General features: G+C 39.5%; 1 protein-coding gene across 1 annotated transcript in view; it reads left to right on the top strand.

Annotated features, from left to right (window-relative positions):
* Positions 1-1,934: 1,934 nt before the first annotated feature.
* PRIM2 (DNA primase subunit 2) overlaps positions 1,935-21,923 on the top strand; it is a gene marked incomplete at its 5' end in the record, with an annotated part of 129,697 nt that continues 109,708 nt past the window's right edge. The window contains 4 exons of the mRNA XM_082306285.1: positions 1,935-2,091; positions 2,878-2,981; positions 3,288-3,367; positions 10,248-10,368. Coding sequence (XP_082162411.1) covers positions 1,935-2,091; positions 2,878-2,981; positions 3,288-3,367; positions 10,248-10,368 — 462 coding nt within the window. The remainder of the gene's footprint in view (positions 2,092-2,877; positions 2,982-3,287; positions 3,368-10,247; positions 10,369-21,923) is intronic.

Genomic DNA, 21,923 nt, shown 5'->3' with positions numbered 1-21,923 from the left:
TCACTTTGTGGGTACAAACTGTATGTCAATTCTGGTTTTCCATCGCTTTACACTCTGATTTTGTTGCAAGATCATCAACCAACTTTTCTGTTTGGGGAAAATTAGCAAATAAGTAGCATTTTGAGGCAGGGACACAAAACAGAGCATAACCTCAACTGCAGCAAAATGGTCAACCCAGTGGCAAAAATGGCAAATCCTGCAGTCATCTTGGAAAAATGACAAAATTATCCACCTGTAGAATGGTGCAGAGTTTATGGGATCATGGAATTAAAAGGAAGTTGCTTGGTGTTTGAATACTGTGCTAAATATTTCACTTTCACACCAGCTTAACAGCACCATGAAACAGCGATATCACGACCCTCGGTTTTGGGTACTGGAGTTGCATAAGATTCAGACGATACTGCTGTCGCTAACATGAACAGGGGATAACAGTAGATGACTGATGAAAAGCAGTAGTTGTGCCAATCTCGAGGTCAGGGAATTCTGCTGAACAAAAAAATAATAAAATAAATGATAGTTTAATATCGGGACTGTAGAATATCATGATGAAGATAGATCGTTAACAGATTCAGGCCAGTTTCATACAAAATAGGAAGAGATATGGAAGAATGTGGCTTCAGATCCTCAAGCTCTTGAAAGTAATGGAGGAAGGGGAGAGGAAGAATGGGGTTTAGAGGTGCTTTCATTTCATTGACTGGTAGGGTAGCAAGATAACAAAGCATTAGAGAAAATAGGGAAATCGTATATTCCGGATAAATTAAATTCAGTTGTAAAATTGGCAAAGACAACAGTTGTGCCTCAGGAATCAATAAAAAAATTAATCAACTGCATCAAGTCCCATGTTGTGGTAAAACAGAGAGGCCAAGAATCACTGTCATCTTCCACCACGTTGGCAAGAAGGGCACGGGAGACGTCGAGTGCCGTGGGAGGACGCCTCGGGCAGACCCTTCGCAGACAGCGTCGTGGGTGCCTCGGCCACACGGGGTTTAGGCACTGCGGTTGTGCAGCCAGGCCCTCCGCAACGGTGGGCCACCTGCTGCTGGCTGTGGCCTGGTGCTACCGAGGGGCTTGGCCTGGCACGCTTGGCCTGGCACAGCTGTCCTGCCGCGGGAGCCGGCCCACGACTCCGCTTCGGCCCTGGGGGGCCCTGGGGAGCCATTTCACTACACTGACGTTCCCTGTTGAGTATTGTGAACAGGGGAAATGCCTGCGGGCAGGGAGGTGGTGGAAGCGGCCGCCACTGCAGACGCCCACAGCCATCCATTAGCCTCCCATTAAATCAAAGGTCAGGGGGAAAAAAAGAGGAGGGGGGTTTGTTTCATTTGGTGGCAAATATTTTCAAACACCTTCAGTCATGAAAATGACAAACTGACAGAAAGTCAGTTACGCGCTGCCAGAAAAACCAGACACAAAGACCCCTTTAATCAGTTCAGGTGTCTGGGCACGACGGGCCGGGCACAGCACGGCCCCGTCCGGCGCTGAAGAGGGCACCGCTGCCCGCCGCCATCTTGGCCGTGGGCACCGCCCATGGCGTCTCCGCGCGCTCCGCTGTCGCCAGCCAATTGCCGCGCGGGAGGCGTGGCCCGGGTGGGCGGGGCTGAGCGTGAGGCGCGGCGGAGCGGCGGGGGCGGGGCGGAAGTGGGCGGGGCTGGCCGTGCGCGGGAAGCCGGGGCGGCGGGCCGGGGCGCGGCGGCAGGTGGGGGCTTCTGCGGTGTGGCGGCGGCGGGGTAGCTGCCATGGGAGCAGGGCCTTGGGCTCTCCGGGGCGGGCCGGAGGCGGCCCCGGGGCGGCTCGGCGGCGGGCGGGCCCTCTCCGCTCCGAGGGCCGCCGGCGGCCTTCCCTCCCCTTCCCCACCCTCCCCATTCCGTTCCCCCCGGTGCTGCCTCCCTCGTGGTTGAGCGGCCGTGTCGTCCGCAGGGCCGCCGGCGGGGGAGATGGAGTTCTCCAGCGGCCGAGCGAGGCTGAAGCAGGGCCGGCTGGCGGGGGACCGGCGGGAGCTGTACCCTCACAGCCTGCAGTTCTACCTGGAGCCCCCCACGGAAAACATCTCTCTGGTGGAGTTTGAGAGCTTTGCCGTCGACCGCCTGAGGCGTGAGTAGCGTCCCCGTCCCCGTCCCCCCGTCCCCCCCCCCCCCCGAAGCTTTTGATTCCTCCTGTCGTGGCTGCATGGGTTTGTGGCGGGCTTTGAACATAGAGTCATACAATCATAGAATCGTTTAGGTGCGAAAAGACCTTGAAGGTCATCAGGTCCAACCGTTAACCTAGCGCTGCCAAGTCCACCACTAAACCATGTCCCTAAGCACCTTGATGCTAATTTTGCCTGTTATTAATGTGAACTGGCTGGCTGCTCGTGCTGAAATGAACCCCTTTTAAAGGAAAACGTGTTGCTTTAGGTGTTTCAGAGAGCTGTGACTGATTTCACGAGCATTTGGTGTATAGCAGTCAGGAGTGTATAGTTTTGGTTTACGTTGGTGGTTTTTATAAGCGTGTTTCACTCTCCAGGTGTTGCGACATATTTGATGTCTCTCAAAACAGCGATTCAGATCGCTGTGGCTGGGAGCAAGGGTTTCCTCTGAACTCCTGAAAACCACTGAATCCAAGGTTTCTGTCATTCCAGTGGAAACCGATGTTCTGAGACTGATCCATCAGAGTTAGCTGTCTCCCCTTCCTTGTTGACTGTATGGGTCCCAGAGTTGGGCGAGCTGTTCAGAACTTGTGGGCCACACCTCGTCCTCCATATTTCTTACCCTTTGCTCCCAACACCACTAAAAGTAATTCCTGTGGCTTTACCCCAGTTTGTGCATTTCCCAAGACATGATACAGTTAGATTTCTTTTCAATATGTTGTCTTTAACATGGACTTCTTTTTTTTTCCCAGTGCTCAAAGTAGTTGAAAACCTTGGTGTGAGCTATGTAAGAAGTAGTGAAATGTACAGAACTAAGCTGGGGGCTGAGCTCCGGAAACTTAAGTTTCCCTACAAAGTAAGTAAAAATCAAAAACGGTAACTCTCTTGCACTTTATTTTCTTTACACCATTCAAGAATCCTGAATAAAAGTAGAGGTGATGAAATACTATTCCTAAAACTTAAATTTTGTCATTTTGTCAGAGATGCCGTTTTTCTTTGAGAATATAGGTTTCTTTCTTTAGAACACCCGTCTTCTTTAATAGTCTTGCATTTATTGTCTTAAAGGTGAGTATTAATACACCGTTGAACAGCAATGATAAATTAATTGTGGATTTTTAATCTGGGAGAGATTATTTCTCTGAAATAATAATATGTTCTGTAGGCTTTGGCTGAGGATGATTATGAGGCAAGAAGAAAAGACCATATCTCTCATTTCATACTACGCCTTGCTTACTGTCAGTCGTAAGTACTTTTTGGATTATGCTGTTGTCCTGGTTTCAGCTGGGATAGAGTTAATTTTCTTCTAAGTAGCTGGTATAGTGTTGTGTTTTGAGTTTAAGATGAGAATAATGTTGATACACTGATGTTTTGGTTCTTGCTTAGTGCAAAGCTGTTGCTAAATAGTCGCTAAGCAGTGCTCACACCGGTCAAGAACTTTTCAGCTTCCCCTGCTCTGCCGGGTGCACGGGGGGCTGGGAGGGAGCACAGCCAGGGGGGCTGACCCAGACTGGCCCAAGGGCTATTCCATACCATATGATGTCATGCTCAGTATAGAACCTGGGGGAAGAAGAAGGAAACGGGGATATTGGGCGTGATGGCGTTTGTCTTCCCAAGTAACCGTTACGCGTGACGGAGCCCTGCTTTCCTGGGGATGGCTGAACACCTGCCTGCTGATGGGAAGTAGTGAATGAATTCCTTGTTTTGCTTTGTTTGTGTGCGCAGCTTTTTCTTTACCTGTTTAACTGTTCTATTTTATTATACTTCAATTATTAAACTGTTCTTGTCTCAACCCACGAGTTTTTTCCCTTTTACCCTTCCAATTCTCTCACCCATCCTACCAAGGGAGGAGTGAGCGAGCGGCTGCGCCGTGCTTAGTTGCTAGCTGGGGTTAAACCACGACACCTGTACACTTATTAATTTTAAATGTATACACATACATTGCTTTATTATAGGCATTACAGGTATTTTAGAGTTGCATGGCTACTAAATAGAGAGCTAGGCTCAAACAGAGGGTTTTTTTGCTAGGAACCTCATTTCAGCTGTGCTGAAAAGGGCTACTTGGGTTAAAAATTAATACCCAGATTTTGTAATAATTTTTAAAAAAGTATAAACTTGTGAGGTTTATGCACAGAACGTTGATTTGAGTCTCTTCCTTTTGACATCTTTTTTGAGATTAAAGCACATCAGTATTAAGTCTGTGTCAGGCATTTGCAGTGATTGATAATTCAGTTAAAATTAACTGCTGCATATGCTTAAACTGTTGATTACTGACCAAAGAACTGCCTATGTAAATAGACTACATGTTATTGCATAAAGAGAGAGCCTTGTTTCTGGCAAACTAAAAATACCATCTGAGTTTGAGGTTTCCTCTACTGACTCTGCTTGTGTTCCAAATTCATTGCAGTGGATGGTTGCACTGCAGTTTTTTTGTTGTGTGAAATCTCAAGCTCAAAGTTGGTCCTGTCAAGTGCATTGCTTTTGCTTCAGCTGTAGTTTTTGGATGAAATTATAGAGGTTGTCAGTGCTTTATGTCTGTTAACACGTTTGTTATGCATCAGTGTGAACTCCTGACTCCTTGCCATTGCAGTCCTTTCTTAGTACTAAAACTGGCAAATATGAAGTGTGTACTGTTTTGAATTGTTAATTCAATTGCACTTTAAGTTGCAATATAGTTTGTTTAAATTAGGTGAGTGTGGTAGAATACATATGATACTGTGATAGCTGACATGACTGAAGTGCTGCTATGGATGGATACAGATTCATAAGCAAAAACAGACTGGGAAGGTGAGTAGGAGGGATTATGCTCTAAGCCAAGGTATGGAGCTGGAATGGATAGGGCTTTTCCTTGAAATGGGTTGTGAAATAGTTGAGAGTTTTGGGGCAAGTGTTGGAGAAGAGACCAAGGTGGCCAACAACATCGTAGGTGCCTGCTACAGACCATCTGATCAGAATAGGAAGTAGCAGAGGCCGCAAAAGCCTCCATATGGAGGAAACCTCGCTATGACAGGCCCTGGGTGACTTTAAACACCCTGAAATCTTCTGGATTATTCACATCCCATCATGTTGCCCTTTCAAAAGACATCTGGGCTGTCCTGGAGACAGTTTGTTGATGTATGTGATTGATGAGCCAGCTAGATCTGTGATGCATGTACAATGAGGAACAGGTTGTGGATGTGAAGGTCAATAGCAGCCTGTTCACTGCAGTGACTCTGATAGTATAGTTTAAAATCCTGAAAGAAGGAAGCAAGTTGCATGACAGAATTACAACTGAAATTCCTACTGCCCTTCTTTATTCTACATGTTTTATTTGTGATTATGAATAACAAATGTAATATTGGTTTCTTTCTCTTGCCTATGTTTGTTGTGTATATTTTTGTAAACTCCTGTAGTCCTACTGGTGCTGCTGATTTTTACAAGAAAATATTTTGCTTACCTATATTGTAAATTTCTACCAAAACCCCTTAAAAGGTAATAGCCTTAAGTAGCCTGGAACTAAAAAGCCTCTGAAAACTTAATGTTTGTTATTATGCAGCTAGTGGTATTTTGAATAGTCAGTTTGGTTTCCATTATTCTCTCTTGTAAAACTTTACTTAATAGTTATTATTTAGATGGGACCATTGCTTTTCTGTGGGAGATGAGACACTTTGAGGGTGTTGGTAGTGACACATTTGAACAAAGTTCTGCTGTTCTAGAAGGTAAAATTGTCTGGTGGCAAGAATTTGATCTGGAATTCAAGAGGCATCTATTTTTGGTTGGTCTGTGGCTTCAGGAAAGATGAGTTTGGGTGAGATTTAGAGAAGGCGATACAAGCCATGTAGCAAAAGCCTGAAGGTTAGGTATTTGCTTCAGGAGTGGAAATCAGTAAGCTTTGTCCACTGTGCTGAGAAGGGTGGAAGTCATACATGAATGACAGTGGCTAGCATGCTGAGTGAACAGAAGTCATACGTGAATGACAGTGGCTAGCATGCTGAGTGAACAGAAGTCACACGTGAATGACAGTGGCTAGCATGCTGAGTGAATGGCTGCCTCAGTCAGAAACAGCCAAGCAGGGACTTCGCTAAATATCTGCCTTTGTCACTGATGTGGTATCTTCTCCCCCTGCCCTGCATCTGTATAATGGCTCTGGAATCTCCTAGAATTAGTGATAGATGCAGATAATTGGACTGCTTTCGTTTTCTTTGCAAGCTGTCTTTTTAAAAGAAGATCCTTGTCTTTTGTCTGAGAGCTTATTTGACTCCAGTGCTTGCTTAGGAAATAAACAGGAGACATGTTTCAAACCCTGTGTTTCAGGGAAGTATCTTAAGAATTAGACTATAGGCAGGGCAGAGGTGGGCAGCTTGTTGAAGGAGAACCACTGTGCATAAATGAATACAAGCTATTTTGGGCCACAGAATCAGCAGGAAAGAGCCTGGCTTTGTAGTCTAGGGGGAAAGACCCCTTCTTAGGGAGGGGGGGCCTTGGACGGGGCTCCAGGGCACTCTTTTTAAACTACTTGCAAATGTATTTTTGTGTTCCTGTTTATATACGGATAGTTCGATGCAGTGTTTCAATAAACCAGCTTGATAGTTTCCACTTAAAGTAGCTTTTTTTTTTTCTTTGAAAAGGTGGACTGGTGATTACTCATAAAATGGAAAATAGCATCTTAAGCACTGTGAGGTGATCCTGGTCCCAGCATTCTTCATTCTTTCTTGAAAAGCAGCTATTTCAGGGATGAGATATTTCTATGCTTTAAAACTGGCATGTTCCCCAAAAGATGAAATTCGGAGGCAAATAGAATATACTGTTCTCTAAGTTTTTATCACATGAGGTCAGAAAAATAAGCTTGGCACAAATCATTAGGTTAACTGATGAAAAGCTATTAAGGTAGGAGTGTTTGAAAAAGCGTACTTAACTTTTGCAGACACAACTGCGAACTAAGTTGAATTCAGTTCCCTGTGGCCTGCCAGGCAGTTGTGATTACAGGCTTTTCCTGTGACACCACCTTTTTAAGTTTCTAGTGTGCCAACAGTGCCACCCAGGGGTACGAGTTTACATCAGCTTTTTTTTTTTTTCCTAGTCTCCGTCAGTCCTCACTTATAAATTGGATTGTTTTGGTTTGGTTTTTACATGATCTGAAGTGGCCAGCTCCACCATTCTTGTCAGTTAAATTTGTAATGTAGTTGTCATCTCTTCACTGTCCTTCTGCCTTCTGAAATCCAAGACTTCAAAGCTTATTCCCATATAATGTCGCTAAGATATGGAATGTACAGTCTTGCGTGAACAGTCTCATCCATGCCCTTCTTTCACACCTCTTGTAATGTCACTTGTGTCTGTCAAGACCAGGAAATAGAGTAATCTTGTTTCATTCACTTTTGTGGCAAACATAACTCTAGAGAGAATTTTACTTGCATGTTGGCCATGGCCGTGTATTTCTGCTTCTGTCTGTTGCATCTCTCTTCACATTATCAGATTAGCTATGAAGAATCTTGAAAGTCACAGGAGCATGATCTTCACTTTACTTACTTAAGATGGAAGCAATAAATCTTGCCTCCGCTCTGACAGCGACACTCTTCTATTCAGGAAACTTTCAAACATAGTTTTGTGCCTTTTTTTTTTTTTTTTTTTTTTTTTGTCTGTGTCACATAACAAAGACGTAAATTCTTTATCAAACTTAGCAAGGCCTTTTCTCTACTTCCTGCCGTTTTTTTTCTATATGATAAATTAGACTGGTGTGCTGAAATTGCTGCCTCTTATATTGACTAGCATTTACTTTTGTGTGCTTTCTGCACCCATGTTCCCCTTGCTGTCTACTTTTTGAAACTTAAACTCTGAGGAATCTTCTGGTGTTGGTTGCCTAGTAAAATAGAGCTCTGGCCCATGCCCAGGCTTTTCAAAAGTTAACCTCAAGTTGTTGGTAACTGAACTCTCATATTTAATTGTGGAATGTGAGCTGCTAGTCTTAGGCTCCAGATTTAGTAGCATTTTCATGTCTTTCTAAAGTACTTTAATGTTGATGCTTCATAACCCATATGCCGGTCTTTCCTACCACTCCTTGTGGTGTGAAGAGGATTTCTGCCCCTCGCCCCAAGTGCTGTTCCCTGACACGAAAGAGCCTGTTCTTTCATATTATTTTTCTAGTCGAGAATCTACTGATCTGATTTGAACTGTGGAGCATTCTGCACACAAAACAGTTAAGTGGCAGAAAACAAGGAGACGTTCCTAATGTCTACGCTTCAACTACCTGCAACTATCTCCTCTTCAGCAGCAGCTTGATTAGTTATCTAATGGCAGTGACATTGCTTTTCAGTTAAGCTTGTGGTTTTGATAGTAAGTATTGTTACTGGTATGTGTCTGGAATGAGAGTGTACAATTTTTTTGAATGTTAATAACAAGTATAAGATGTGATTTGTGTTTAGAAATGATGTAAAATTTTCCTGAGACATAAGGAAAAAATGAACATAAATAATGCCCTAATGATGATGTTCGTAGGAAAGTCAGTTTTAAAATATATGCTGGACATACACAGTAATGTAAGCCAGCTCATCAGCTAGTTTGTCATCTATAGGAATAATCCAGGTAGGTGTGTGTATTTTATTAGAGATAACTTTAATATTTTCTTGTTTTGGTAACTTAAGTGGGTAGGTGCGATTACTGCCTTTGATCTACTCTCCTAAAAGAAAAGAGGAACAAAAGACTGGCTGGCCTGCAAAGTAACTATATGTGCTTGATTTCCCCCCTCTCCCCCCCGCCTTAGGGAAACAAATGCAGTGTAAAGCTGATGAATTAGGAAAAAAGTAGAATTGTCACATCCTAGGATTTTGTTACCGTCCAAGATGATCGCAGAAGATCAGTCATAAAGGCATCAACTTCCATTTTAAGTTGCACAGATTATTAATACACCCCAAGCACTGAAACTGTCCACAGGGTTATACTTTACAAAGCACCTTAACAGAGCCTTTCCATCTGGAATTATAATTTGAATAATAATTACTTTTCTCCAAGGAATATTTCAAGGAGAGGTTTTGTCGACAAAAGCACAAACAACTCTGTTGTAGTTCACTGGTCCCCGATGGGAAAAGGTGCTTAAATATTTTGTAAGGAGAGCATGTTAGACTGCAGTATTTCTGTGCTCTGTGAATTGTCCTGGCAGTGGCTCACTGCGTAGTTCTCAGAGGACAGCTTAAAAGAATGCCCTGTAATAACGAGATACATTATCATCTGCATTCTGTGCTTGTACGTACAGGGTGGCTGTTGTTACTAGGATTCTGGTACCTACTTGCTATAGCTTTGACTAACGTACTGATGCCTGGGAATCTGAGTGCTGGGATGTTAGCAATCCAGTGTGCAAAAAGTAATAGGAGTACTTAGAGTACTTAACGAGTGGCTTCAGTGTTGTTTTTCTTTTATGCTTTCTACTGACTCCTGTCCCCGTGTTCTTGTTTATTCTCCTACTTGCTCACCTGCAGTTGCTAAACCCCTTTTGCTCTTTTGTAAAGTGTTAGATGTTCTCTTTGTGTTCCTCACCCAAGTTAATTGTCACATATTTTCTTTTTCCCTGCTTCCAGGCTACTTGTTGCCTAGCATAGAGCACTGTTGTTGTAGTATCTGAGATGCATGTGTGTTTCTTCAGCTGGAGATACCCCAAAAGTGAGAATTGAAAGAAGTAGACTTTATAATGTATTTGCCTCATCAGATGAATCGTGACATTAATTGTACAGTGAAGAAATATTATGCCATGTTGAAGAAAAAAAGCTGTCCTTTAAAACCGAAGCAGAATGTTATCTGTGGTTGGTTATTCTTACCTAAACCAAGTAAGAAATGATGAGTACCATTTAAAAGAGAGTAGCAGCTTTGATACCTACAGAGCAATTTTTAGTGTTGAGATTGATTACCTCTGTTCTTCCAAAACATCCGCAGTCACACTTCTTTGTGTGTTGTCTCTTCAAAAGCCTTTTCTGCTTGAGTGCTCCTTCCTGAAGGGTTCCTACCTTCTTTTCTGAGCTCCTCAGTTTGTGGGTCCCATGCCAAAGTCAGCCCTGCATTTAATGCTATGTTCACTAGGCTTGACACCTACTTTATAAAGAAAGAGAGAATGTGTAATCAGAAAATATATTGTTGTGTTTTTTTTATCATTTCTTTGCAGTGAGGATCTCAGGCGTTGGTTTCTTCAACAAGAAATGGATCTCTTGCGATACCGCTTCAATGAACTGACTGAGAGTTTAAGGCAGAAATTCCTGGAACACGTTAACTTATCTTTTGAAGCTGTAAGTATGTTACTTTCTGGATTTGTGTTATGTAGCATGTGCCTGATGTTTTTTAAAATTCTCATTAAGATAGTTTTAGTACTTCTGTTTAAAAAATAAAAAGCGCCCTTGTGGCTTTAAAAAACAACCACACAGAACTTCTGAACTTGGAGAACAGTCATGCCACAGAAATGAGGATCAAGTGATGTAATTTTGTGCTGCCACAAGAGGAGTTGTCTACTTCAGTCAACCAACACTTAACGGAAAAATACGTGACTACAAAAGCAAGTTAACAAACAATGTCATGCTAGTTCTTTACCAACTAATGAAAAACCTTAAAAATACCAAATCTGTGTAGACAAACAACTGTTGCTTTTGAGATGCTTTAGGGATATTACAAAAGAGTTCCTGCTGTTACATACTGCTTCCTTTGTCTGAGTGGATTAAAGGAAAATGTCTGTTGCAGTCTGCATTAATGATTTCAGTAAAATTTTGCATTGCAGCTATGAACTATTTTGTTAGAAAGCTCCAGCTTTTCCTGTAGCTCTCAGAGTAAACTCAAATTAATAAAAATCAATGTACAATCATCACTACTGAAAAAAAGCTTTCTCTTAAAATACTGCTTAATTAGAAAAACTTAAATAGAAGAACTTAAATATTCTAAAATGTGTGGCTGACTTATGCATTATGTGTTGCTGGATTGAAAGATCTGGCACCAATGCATGTTGATGATGAAAGATGATTTGTGCAGGGTTGAGAATGAATTTGTCTAGCTGAACAGTAACACATGGGCTTTCCTGGGTCTTTGAGAGACTATTAGAAATGTCATTCTTTGGCTCAACAGACCTTTCAGCGAATGGTGTGTTTGTGGAGCTGTATTTCTGCTGCTTATTCCCCAGTCTCATATTGTCCTGTCACAGTTTCAGCATTCGGGCTTGTGAGAATAAATTAATGTTTACGGGTTGCTAGAAATAGCTGGGAGTATGGCTTGGTTTTGTGCTATTGAATGTGCCTTCAATATGTCAAAATGATTAAGAAGGTATTACTTACTTATGCCTATTGAGGCAGCAAAGCATCATTACATTGAAAATCTACTTCCCTGCTTCTACTGTTTTTCGCTCTTCCAATTCTGGTGTGAATTTAAGCAAAACTTATCCCTCCTCACACTATCCTGTATAAATTATTTGAATATTACTAAGGAATTCCATATGTATCTGAAATAGTTCTAAACTCTATGGTGCTATGTAGGGGCCACTGAAAAATAAGGCCACTGTAAAAGCAGTATTCTTTTTCTGAGCATTGTATTTGTAAAAGGCTTTAAAAGGGAAATGAAGATGAACCGTGCTATTTATACTTCTCTGTTAGAAGTTACAATGTTTTCATGCCTTACTGTGCATAAAACAAGCTGGAAATCAAACTTTGTGTTCCACCTGTTAGAAAAGGGAATGGTGTCCAGGAAAAGCAAATAAGTTCTGATATTACAATCCAGTTTCTGTATTGGTAAACTGATAGGAATTCTCCTACTGGATTTTAATTGCTTAAGATATCCTAAGAAAGTTAGTTAAATTTCTTTAAAGAGAAGACAGGTGCCTTGCATTTTCTAAATAATGGTTCTGCATTTCAGAATTGCAATCTGAGATAGGCCAGAGCTGCTGAAGTTCAGACCTTGGTGTGGTCTGGAGTAGCTATGTCTCCAGTTAACAATTCTAAGAAGCACTCTAAGAAGTTATTCTCAGTATTTCATAGAAGAACCGGTCACCTTTTTTGTGGAGAGGGGTAATAAGTGGATCGTCTTGTACAGTTTTGTCACAGTTGTCTTCATTTACAGCAACAACAAAGTAAAGCTAAACACTGAGAATTCAATAGCCTTCACTTCTCTCCTTTTCATGTTTGCTTACATGCATGGGAAAGTGAGATGTGTATTCTTATAATTATTTTTGCAGAGGTTTTGCAGACTAGTTCCTGAGGTTTTGTGAATTATGGATTGAGAATTATTGCTTTCCAGAATCAAGAAGTCTTCAGTCCCACTCAGGGATAATATTTAAGCAGGTGTTAAGATCTTCTTTGAAGACTGTAGGACCAAATATCTTATTTAGTAACTTTTTGGAAAGAATGAAGTTGTTAACAACTAGAAGAAAAAAATACCAGCCTCTGATTTTTTTTTTTTTTATATGACAGTCAGCTGTGAAGAATTTGAAATGATAGTAGTTCTGATCTCATGATTAGAGAGAATTTTTTATCAAAGAACAAGAACTTTCTGAAAATAAAAATGGAAATGAAATTTAATGAAAATGAATGTTTTCACTTTTATAATAGTATTTCTTATGTCCGGTGACTGACATTTATATTGATAACAGAGCAAAATACATGCGAAGGGGTTTGTTAAAATAAGTAAATATTTGCTCTGGGGAGCTATACCTGATTCTAAAGATGCCCTTTATTTGTAAAAGGGAGGCTGTAAACTTTGCAAAGTATTCAGATTAAAGATGGTGACTTCAGTATAATGAGTTTGTGTTTGAATATGCATAGGATTATGATCATTCAAAATTTTTTGCAATGTTTGTGAAAACAAGCTTCTCTACATTTAGCATAAATTATGGAAATTTGAATCTTAGGCATGTTCTTCCTTGAAATGTTTTTACAAAGCTGTCACTGCATTGAGTTAGTCCATCTTTAGTGTTTCTGTGAGAAGCCTCTGGAACCTGGGCTTTCTGAAAAAAATGGAAGTTTGCTTTGACTTTATATGTGAGACACTTTTTTGAGCTACTAACGGGTAGATTGCATTTTAATAACTTGTAGCAAATATCTTTGGTCAATCTGTTTTCTGGCAAGCGTGGAAGATGCCTGGACTGGTGCTGCTCAGCCTGCTGGAACACTGGTTCGGTGCTCAAAATTTTGCACTGCTCTGAAATATTAGTGTTTATATTATCCTACAATGTATGGCAGCATGGGCAAGAGGTAGAGCATGGGGTATTGAATAAAATGTCAAGAAAGGTAGAGGGTAGAAGGAAAGCAGGAATAATACTGGGGTAGGGGGAATGATGGACCTCATTCTCACTCTTCTTTTTTTTTTTTTTTTTTTTTTTTTTGTGATGATGAGCTGTTAATTATAACTGTCCTGTAGTGTGACATGACAGCCTCATTTGGTTCCTTTGTTGCAACTTCTGTACATTTTTCATTATTTACACCTTTATTTTAAACTCCAATGTAGATGTTCGACTGTTACTGAGACCCTACTGGAGCCCTTGACAACTGATATTCTTCCAGTTACTTGTAAATGGTAGAGGGGAAAAAAATTACATAAATGGCAGTGGTGTTTTCCTTTTCTTTAAGCATGGATATCTTAGGTTGGATAAGAAGAGGTTGTCAGGTCGCTGGTGGCAAAGGCTGAGGTTGTGCTCAAGAATAGAGACTGATGAGGATTATTTGGGATTTTATTCTTGTTACTTCTCAGTTTGAAAAACTCAATGGTCTCAACTTCTGAGAGGATGTATTCAACATCTCTGACAATAACTTGCTTCAGCTTTTGGTTTTTGGCCACAGTTTGGGTCAGGAGTGGAACTATTTTCTTTATTCCTTTTGGTTAAAGCATTCTGTGTAGCATAATGAGCGTTGGGCCCTTAATCAGAATACAAAGCCACAACTTTTTTTTTTGGCAAAAGGAAGTATTTTAATGAAGTGCTGTTTTGTTTGCAAATAGTACAAAAATAATACACGCTAGTGTGTGTCATAGTATCTGGGAGTAGCTGTCTTAATTAGTTCATTTCCATCATTTATTTTCTAATGCAGTCATTTATTTTCTAATGCAATACCAACAGCTTTAAACTAAAGAGCTTTAAAGCTGTTGATATTGCATTAGAAAATAAATTATTTAAGATTTGTGCTCTTCAGACACTTTTAAACTTTTTTAGATGTATCTCTCTGTTCTTTTTGTTATCTTTTTAAAAATTAAAACAGATGAAATTTTGAAGATGATTTCTATCTAAGAAAATCATTTATGCACCTTTCATGGATAGCTTTCATGTTTCCTCAGGAAATAAGTTGTAGTTGAACCATGGTGTCAAAGATGATGTTTACAATATAGCCTCTTTTCCAGTAAATAGGAAGACACTGAAGAAATTTAACTTTTGAGCTTTACCTTTGATGGTAGTTAGAACTTTTGGGGGCAAATAGAAATTATTTCGTATACACACACACTCATTCACCGTACGATACATTACTTGGTCGAAGTCCCTTCCTTGTGTTTTCCTGAGAGTGGTTAGTCTTGACTTGGGAGTGGTTAGGCTTGGCCTGGGAGCAGCATTTGTTACATGACGCTTTTACAGTAACAACTTTTGGGAAATAATAATTTGATAAACTATTATTATAGGTATTTACTAGCTCATTTGAAATGTAGTTTTCTTAGAGCAGTGTAATCTCGTTGATAGCCAGTTGAGCCAGTTGTGGGGTATTTTTCTTGATGTTACCTGTTCCCTGGGAAAATGGCAATTTGAATAGCATTTGCTTCATGTTAGTTAAAATCCTGCTGTCTTGCCAAAAGGATCTAGTTGTTCAGTTTAGAGCGTTGGACTTAAAGGAATATTTGCTAAACTTTCTATTAAGTAATTCTGTAGTTCTCTTGTTCAGTAAAGCTTATTTTTATCCTTATTTGACACTTTAATTTCTGGACCTCATTCTGTAATCTTATCTGTCTTGACTTTTTATGTAATGCTTCATTTGCTGTCAAATGTCCACCAAATTTTGGAGAACTGCTTAAGGGAGAAGAGACGAGAAGACTGGTTAATGTATGCCTACTGTTTGACAGAAATACTCTTGCGTCAAAACTAAGCTTACTTTTTTTAAAAAAAAACCACCACACATGGATCTATGACTCACTCCTTTTTCACCTGGTCATATAAGTTGATGTTATTTTAGTGGTATGTGGTTTGTCAGCCTTTGAATATATTCAGATGTGAGAGCTTCCTGCTTTTGATGTTTCGTTGTCCTGAAAGGAGTGCTACATTTGCCTTTCTTGACACTTTAATATGGGGCACTTAACATGAGAAGAATTCTGCTGTATAATTGTCTCTTTCTTTTTGGTGAACAAGAAATACTTACTAATCTGTTCCCTGTTTCTAGAGCTTGCTTATTTTTAATCTATATTTTAATACTATTTTCCTCTGATATGTTGAATGATTTTTCTGTTGCAATAACAGGAGAATCATGGAGTGGTTCTGAAGGCATTTCAGAATGTTTTCAGTCTATTCTGTAGTTTATACACTTTTTTTAAAAAAAAAAAAGAAAGAAAAAAAGGTTTTTAAGGGACAGTGCTGTCATCATCCAGATAGATACTGAAGCTTTTTATGTACGGCATGTAATTTTCAGCTCTCAAGGCACATTAAATAGTCTATGTGCAAAGTCAGTCACATAGGGAGCACAGGAAATCCTTAAGCAGCACTCAAGAGAAGTAAATGCTGACATTTAAGGTGACAGAGCCCATCAAAGAGAATGTGCAAACACAGGTGTGCAGTTGAGATTTACATTAATTTAGGAGATTAAAGCATTAAAATCTAACTGTAAATGAGTAATTACAGCAATGATGCCTGACAGTTTCTTGCAGTAAAAGCCACTAATATAGATTTTAAAGATATTTAAAGGGAAATATAGTGAATATTTTAAATATTATAGTCATTGAAGAAAATATTTTAATTTCAAAGTAAGTTCTTCAGTATATGAAGGAATTATATAAAGTAAATGGTTTTACAGGTAAGTGACACTTGGGCTTTAACTAGAAAGTCATGTTTCTTTCTTACCACAAGTTGTGGGCATCTGATGTTTTCCTCGTTTAAGTTAGGAGTGCCTGATTTTATTTCTGCCAGATTGTGATACAAGACCTGTTTGGAGTCAGCTGTCGTTATGCCCAAGCCCCATTTTGTCATGTAACTTTATCAGTGAGCTTGGTTGTCTGTGTGGTTTTCCACATGCCCTGCCACGTATGCATCCCTTCTTTCGTCCCCCTGTTTCTACCCCAGCCTTTTCACTTGTCCTTTTCCCTTTTTTCTTGTAGCTGGTTATGCATGACTGTATCAGAAGCCCTTGAGAAATGACCATACTTACACTTTTTTGTTATAATAGCACTTTTAGACCTTCATGGTGTGAAATAAATCCTAGTTTATCAATTTGGTGTTCTGATAGCCTTTTTGATATAATTGGAATATTTATGGCAACTGCCACAAGTTGTTATTGAAAAGCTTTCAATGCATCTGTAAGTTTGAGGAAAACTGCAAGATATCTGGGTCATTGGTGTTTCTAGAAATGCCTGAATGAAGGTGTTGAGCTTCCTATTGTTCACGTATTTGGTCTTACAGGACCTAACACTGGGGAAGTAATTAATCATGATGAAGATGATAACCTGAAGCCATAAAAATGGAGTAAACTTTTATTCTTTCCTTCGCTCTGTATGCTGCTTATCTTTTTCTTGCCCTCCAAGGCTGTGTCTATGTCATATTGCACAGTAACTCCTAGATCTTAGGCTGGATTTTTGCATGCTTCTGAAATATAAATAGGCACCTCTAATACATTCGGCTTCTTTCAGCAGTTGTTTTAAGATACTTTGGAAAAGTGATGAGAGTATTCTCTTTAGAGTTTTATTTACACTTTTTTTTTTCCCCCCCTAATATATGCCAGCTTGTGCTTTACAGCATTAAAGGAGAAATTGGGTCAAAAGTTACCTAGTCGTACTGGTATCGTAGCTTTGCTCAATAGTTAGAAGCTGAGTCCCCTGGATTGGCAGCTAACGTGCCAGTTACTGTAATTAGTATTTGGAGTAATGTTTCCTTAAAAGGAAATCTACTAGCAGAAGTCTGAATTATCTTTCCTTTCATTCCTTGTGAATTTAACTTACGTGCTAATTTCTGTAATTATTCAGACTTCCTTCTTTCCATGAGTTTGACTTTTTCCTGAGCTGTTGCTCAATCCTTCTGTTCCCTAAAATGACAATGAACAGAACTTTCCTCTTCATTGCCTTTTCATAAAACTTTTCATATAGGAACTGTCACTTATCTAAATAATTTTTAGACAACTGACAGGTATTCTGGGGCCTTTAACTTCTAATTCCTGGAATAGGTCTGCCATACTAAGTTTGCTCTTCTCTCCTGTTTCTCAAAGTCCTCCTTCTCCTTTCACAAAGTAACCCTCTGTAACTTATCCATCTGAGCATCTTGCATTCCTGCTTCCTGCGTACAAATCTCAGCAGAAGCAATGCCTAATTTTGCTCTTAAACTCCAGGAGATTCTTCCATGCTCTAGTCTGCTTCAGTGAAACTGATAATGTGCTTAAGCTGTTTATAATCTTTCTTTTGACAGGATTTAAATTTTGAAGAAAATATAACAATTCACTGTCTGTCTTCAAGTAATGAGCTCTCCTGCCAATATTGTATTCAGTACTTCATCACTACATTAACCGTACATAGCAGTTACAAAGCTTGCTTTTTCTTTGTCCTAACTTCAACTTCAGGTCCTTCTGGTGTTTCTCAGCTACAACTTTTTCTTCCTCTACTGAAACTACTTTCTAGTCTACTCAGTCATTTTTCTCTTCTCTTATTGTGTATGGCTGTGGATATTTCGATGATTTTCTTTTAACTTACCCATTCTGTTTCTGGGGTGAGGGCAATGGGATTCAGTTTCTCAAATTTTCTTCTTCATGGATGTGTGGAATCACCGTTGCTATGGTCTCAACCCTTCCCTGACAGTTAAAAATACTTTTTTGCTACTAGCTCTTCGTTTTCAATTAGTTTTGTCTTTCCCACTTTCTCTTTTGGATGTTCTCCTAGCTTATGTTCAGCGTAGCATAGCTGTACTTTTCCTTAGAACACCATTTACTTCTTGGCACTGCCAGAAGTATCTCCTCTGAAGCCCTCAATCTGAGTTTCAGCCTTTTGTCTGCTTTGCCTTGCATAATTTTAACTGTCCAAGGCCTACCACTTGTTCTTAGACAACATATGAAAGATCTGTCCGTTCGGCATCTGCAGCTGAAGGTCTCTGCAGGTTGGTGATACATCTTGAATTGATTTGGAAAAGACAGTGAACTTCTGGTGCCTTTCCACTTGGTTCTTGTGAAACCTTGCCGTGAAACTTGTTCATTTTAACCAGTCAGACTTTGTCTGTCTCTGGGGGCTGTTTAAAGGTCTCTCTTCTGTTCATGTGGACGAAAATGCTCTGTGGTTGCTTTCAAAATGCTGTGTATTTCTTCTTTCTTTGTCTTTGACTCTTTCAGTAGCACTTTGAGGATGACAGTTGTTTCATTTGCCTTGTGCATGAAAACTTCACAGCTTTGCTTGCAAAGTTCCCGGCACCTGTACGTTCATGTCTCACAGTGGTGGTCATCGTTCTGCTGCTTTACTTTCCTTATAACTTTTTTTCCTAATGTCAAAACTAACTCTGCCTTCCAGGAAGGTAAGTCTATTTCTTCTTGTTCTATCCAGTAATTGAGAAAGGTGTCGTTTTTTTCCCCCCTTCCTTTTTGTATTTGCCTTCTACATATAAGATGACTCTAATTATGCTTTCTTGTTGTTTCTTCTTTTAGCCTTTCTTTGTGGTGGTTTGTCATTTCTGTGGGTGTCCTTTGCCATTTTACAATGGGGCAACATCTTTAAGTGCAGTGTCAGCTGGTCAGAATATTCCAGCTGCACCATTACCAATTGTAAGATTATGGAAGTGACTTTAAGGGCTTTTGACACAATATGACACCTGCTTTTTTCCCTATCCCAGAGGTCTGTTGCACTGTCATAAAGGCAGTGAGATTGGCTTAACGCAATTTATTTCTTCACAGATCCATGTGGGCTGTTACTTGTCTCCTGTGTTTTTTCCTAAGTGCTATCAGATACTTTGATTTGTTGCTGTAGCTCTCCAGGAATTTAACTTGATATACTGGGATGTGGAGTGGAATAGAATGTAAAGTTTTAGCCTAAATTTATTTTTCAGTGATATTTGGTCATCATCTTGACTGTTCTGATTTCTTGTGACCCTTCCTTCATCTTATCTTCAGACTGTTCATTCCTTGAAATAGACATATTTCCTCTTTGTTGCTTCCACAAAAAATGAAAATTAATACTTATTATCGTATCTTTATCTGTGCTATAAGGATGATGTACAACTGAATTTAGATTCCCTGCAATGCTTCTGTTCTGTGTTATCTTTCTGCAGTGTGCAGAAGATATAAACTTCAAAGTGTAGTATATTTTTTTCTTGAATACATCTTTCTGTGTTGCTGTTTCCTCTCCACAGAGCATAAAAGATCCTGTTTAAATTATATTAGAACTTCTTCACCTCTGAAGAGCCTCCTGAAATTTAAAAATTATTATGACTTTTTTTAGAACTTCTAGGTTAGATGCCTTATTTTTGGGTAACTGCCAGTTGTTGTAAAATTAACCATCTTAATTTTTTTTAATGCTGTTACAAAGCACATTATTAAATGTTTTGGATCATAGTAATGTGGAATGAGCAGCAGATAGGAATAGACAGTTGGGGGAGCTAACACTCTGTAATGCATCTGCCAGCATTTGAGAGGAAAGAATAAAGACTGCAAAATAAAAGGAAAGAGCAAAATGCATTAATGGAGTTAATTTTTTTTTTCCACAGTAGCTCTTCTTTGATGTTGCGGTTGAAGTACTTTTTTAGCAGCTTTAAGCAGTAGAAATTAAACTTCTTTAATTTCCATTTTTATGATCAGAGCACTCCTATGAGAGACTTTCTGATATCACTATTATGCTTTCTTCAAAAGCATTTATCTCAGTAGTGGGTTAGTTGTATAAATATTTGTAGTTTAGCTTCTTGAAAAAATGTTTTATGACTACCTTTATTGGGAATGGAAGATCCTAAAGTCAGATTTGGATAAATGAGAGTGTGACTAGTTTGTGTCCTTAACAAGGACAGATATAGGTGAAAGAAAATACTCCATATCGTGTCTAGCCACTAAAAGGCTGTGACTGTAATTATCCATTTTGGTACCAGGTGTATAAACTGAAATATTCTTCTGATTGGGTTTATGGCTTTGCGTTTCAAGAAGCATCAAATAATATTTCTTCCTTTCCCAAACAGGATGGGGGGGGAAATGCTTAAAAGTGGAAACTGTCTAGAACCTAATTTTACTGTGTGGAAACTTATGCCAAGCTAAGACAGACAGTAACTATGTCCAGGTAGGCTGCAGTTGGCATTTGTGAAGGAAATGGTTCTGAATTTTATCTTAGTTTCTTGCTACTTGAATCTTACATTTGTCCCTTTGCTTGAAAACCAGCAATGCTTGTCTTACAGGTGACAGCAAAGGTCAGAAGGGATGCATGTCTAAGTGGGAAATAGTGTCTTATTGCCAAAGTTAAGCTAAAAATATGTATTCTGTCACTTAGCTCCATGCTTAAAGTCATAATAGAAACAAAACTATGTGGAAAGGCTTAGGAGTAGATTTTTTTTTTTTAAATGCTAGGGTTTGTTTAAATAAGACAGTGAAACATGTAGCACTTTAAAAAATGTAACTGGTTACTCTCATCCTAAAGTATTTCATTTCAAAGGCAGTAATAAATTTCTCAGTTTAATCATTCAAGTTTCAGAAGATAGATTTAATTTAAATGAAACCAAGTGGCTTCTTCGTTGCAGAATTGGCTGTTCCTTTTCTAAAATTGTTTTTCTTGTCCTAGATAAAGAAAAAAAGCCCATTGATCTCTAGGTTTATGGCTCTTGTAGTTGACTGTAGTGATGTATTAGGGGAAGAATATCCTGGGGAGACCTCTTTCCTCAGGACTACTAGCAGTGTGGGAATCCAGTTCAACCCGTAGGTCGTACTCTCCAGGCTGTTGTATGGCAGTCTGAGGATTTGGTAGGCCAACTGGCAGGTCTGTTTGCAAAGTAATAGTGAAGTAATGTCTTTTGCCAAGCAGTCTCATAAAATAACTGGGTTGATTGCAAAGCAACCTGAGTATTCTAGTGAGTTAACATTGTGAGGGATGGGTAGATGGGGTGGGGTTTGATTAAAACATCTAGGCTTAAAACGAATTATAGTATTCTCATATAGAGGTTTTGCATAAAGCTTGATTCACAGGAGAATATAAGCACATCTCATAAATCTAAGGGGGATAAGTGTTGGATGGAAGGAGAGGAGAACGTGCACTTGCCATTTTTTTGTGCACTGACAGGATGGATGGGGAGGGTCTTTATTTACCCTTCTCTAATGGATCCTTGAGCTATGAGCATGACTTTGTTATTAGTCATGGAGAAACCTAGCATTTTGCTGCAGTCATTCTAGTTGCATGTATTTATTTGCACATATGGTGTTGGTGATGTTCTATAAAATTGTGGAATTAAGTAATAAATGTGATTGAAGAATATATAGCTACTGGGGATGTCTCTTTTCACCTTCATAAACATAATGAACAACAGTTTGTAAATTATGCAAAGTGCTAATTAAAAGTTTTAATTTGGTAATCATCTCAGTTTGATTAGAAACAGATGCTGATTATCTGCAGAAATCTAAATGGACCCTTAGAAGATAGCTTTTATTGCTTAAAATTGACTTGTGAAACTAAAGTCAAACTAAAACACAAACTG

The sequence above is a fragment of the Platalea leucorodia genome (assembly GCF_965183815.1).
Source record: "Platalea leucorodia genome assembly, chromosome: 3".
NCBI classification, from domain to species: domain Eukaryota; kingdom Metazoa; phylum Chordata; class Aves; order Pelecaniformes; family Threskiornithidae; genus Platalea; species Platalea leucorodia.
The sequence above is the reverse complement of the archived record's forward strand: the minus strand, read 5'-3'. Positions and strand labels throughout refer to the sequence as shown.